Source organism: Naegleria gruberi (genome assembly GCF_000004985.1).
Source record: "Naegleria gruberi genomic scaffold NAEGRscaffold_13, whole genome shotgun sequence".
NCBI classification, from domain to species: domain Eukaryota; phylum Heterolobosea; class Eutetramitea; order Acrasida; family Naegleriidae; genus Naegleria; species Naegleria gruberi.
The window spans coordinates 1-1,083 of NW_003163314.1; the positions used below are offsets into that span (position 1 = coordinate 1).

Consider the following 1,083-nt stretch of genomic DNA (forward strand, 5'->3'; position numbering starts at 1 on the left):
AAACCCAAACCCAAACCCAAACCCAAACCCAAACCCAAACCCAAACCCAAAGCCAAACCCAAACCCAAACCCAAACCCAAACCCAAACCCAAACCCAAACCCAAACCCAAACCCAAACCCAAACCCAAACCCAAACCCAAACCCAAACCCAAACCCAAACCCAAACCCAAACCCAAACCCAAACCCAAACCCAAACCCAAACCCAAACCCAAACCCAAACCCAAACCCAAACCCAAACCCAAACCCAAACCCAAACCCAAACCCAAACCCAAACCCAAACCCAAACCCAAACCCAAACCCAAACCCAAACCCAAACCCAAACCCAAACCCAGAACTAAAAATAGAATTCTTCTAAACCCAACCTTCAAACCCTAGCCCAAAATTATAAACTTATTCAAATATCATTAAATTTTATATCATTCGATCGGAAATGATGAGTAGAACAACGTAGTATATTTAGTTTTTCAATTTATAAAATATTAACTTTGTAAATAATATCAGATTAAAATTTCATAAATGAAACCATAGGAAGAATGATAATTTCAAAATCCTTTAATGAGATTATATAGTTTATATCATCATAAACAGTATTCATCATTAGGTTCACATGAAATTTCAAAAGTTCAAGTCTGTAGGTATAAAAGTATAGAGTGAAAAGGGAAGTTGTGAGGTACAATAGGTCAACAATAACTTTTGAGTTTCTCATCAAAACATATTAAATCCTGATATGAAAATGTTCCATTTGATGATTATACATCGAATATCAAATTTATTTTAACTTTCATATTTAGAGATTTCTTCCCTCAATCACACATGGTCTACTTTGATGAAAAGGATGAAATCTTGAAAAAGGACCACCTATTGAAACTTTACCAACATGATGTAGATGATATATAATGATATAGAATTCATTTTCTTATCATAAAAATCAGAAATGGTACCATGGGAAGGTAAATGTTGATATTTTATGGTTGACTTTAGAGAAAGACAAGTCAGACCAACTCTATCAAATATATCACTTGCATCAACAATATATACATGAAAATGCTCCATTCGATGAGTAGAGATAGAATATTAAGTTTA

General features: G+C 34.0%; 1 protein-coding gene across 1 annotated transcript; it reads left to right on the plus strand.

The window, feature by feature from the left end:
* Nucleotides 1-52: 52 nt before the first annotated feature.
* On the plus strand, nt 53-375 carry NAEGRDRAFT_47501 (uncharacterized protein; the record flags this gene model as incomplete). The annotated part of the gene is made up of 1 exon (XM_002679372.1): nt 53-375. A coding segment is annotated over one exon (321 nt), but the record flags the coding sequence as incomplete, so codon positions are not given.
* Nucleotides 376-1,083: the final 708 nt, after the last annotated feature.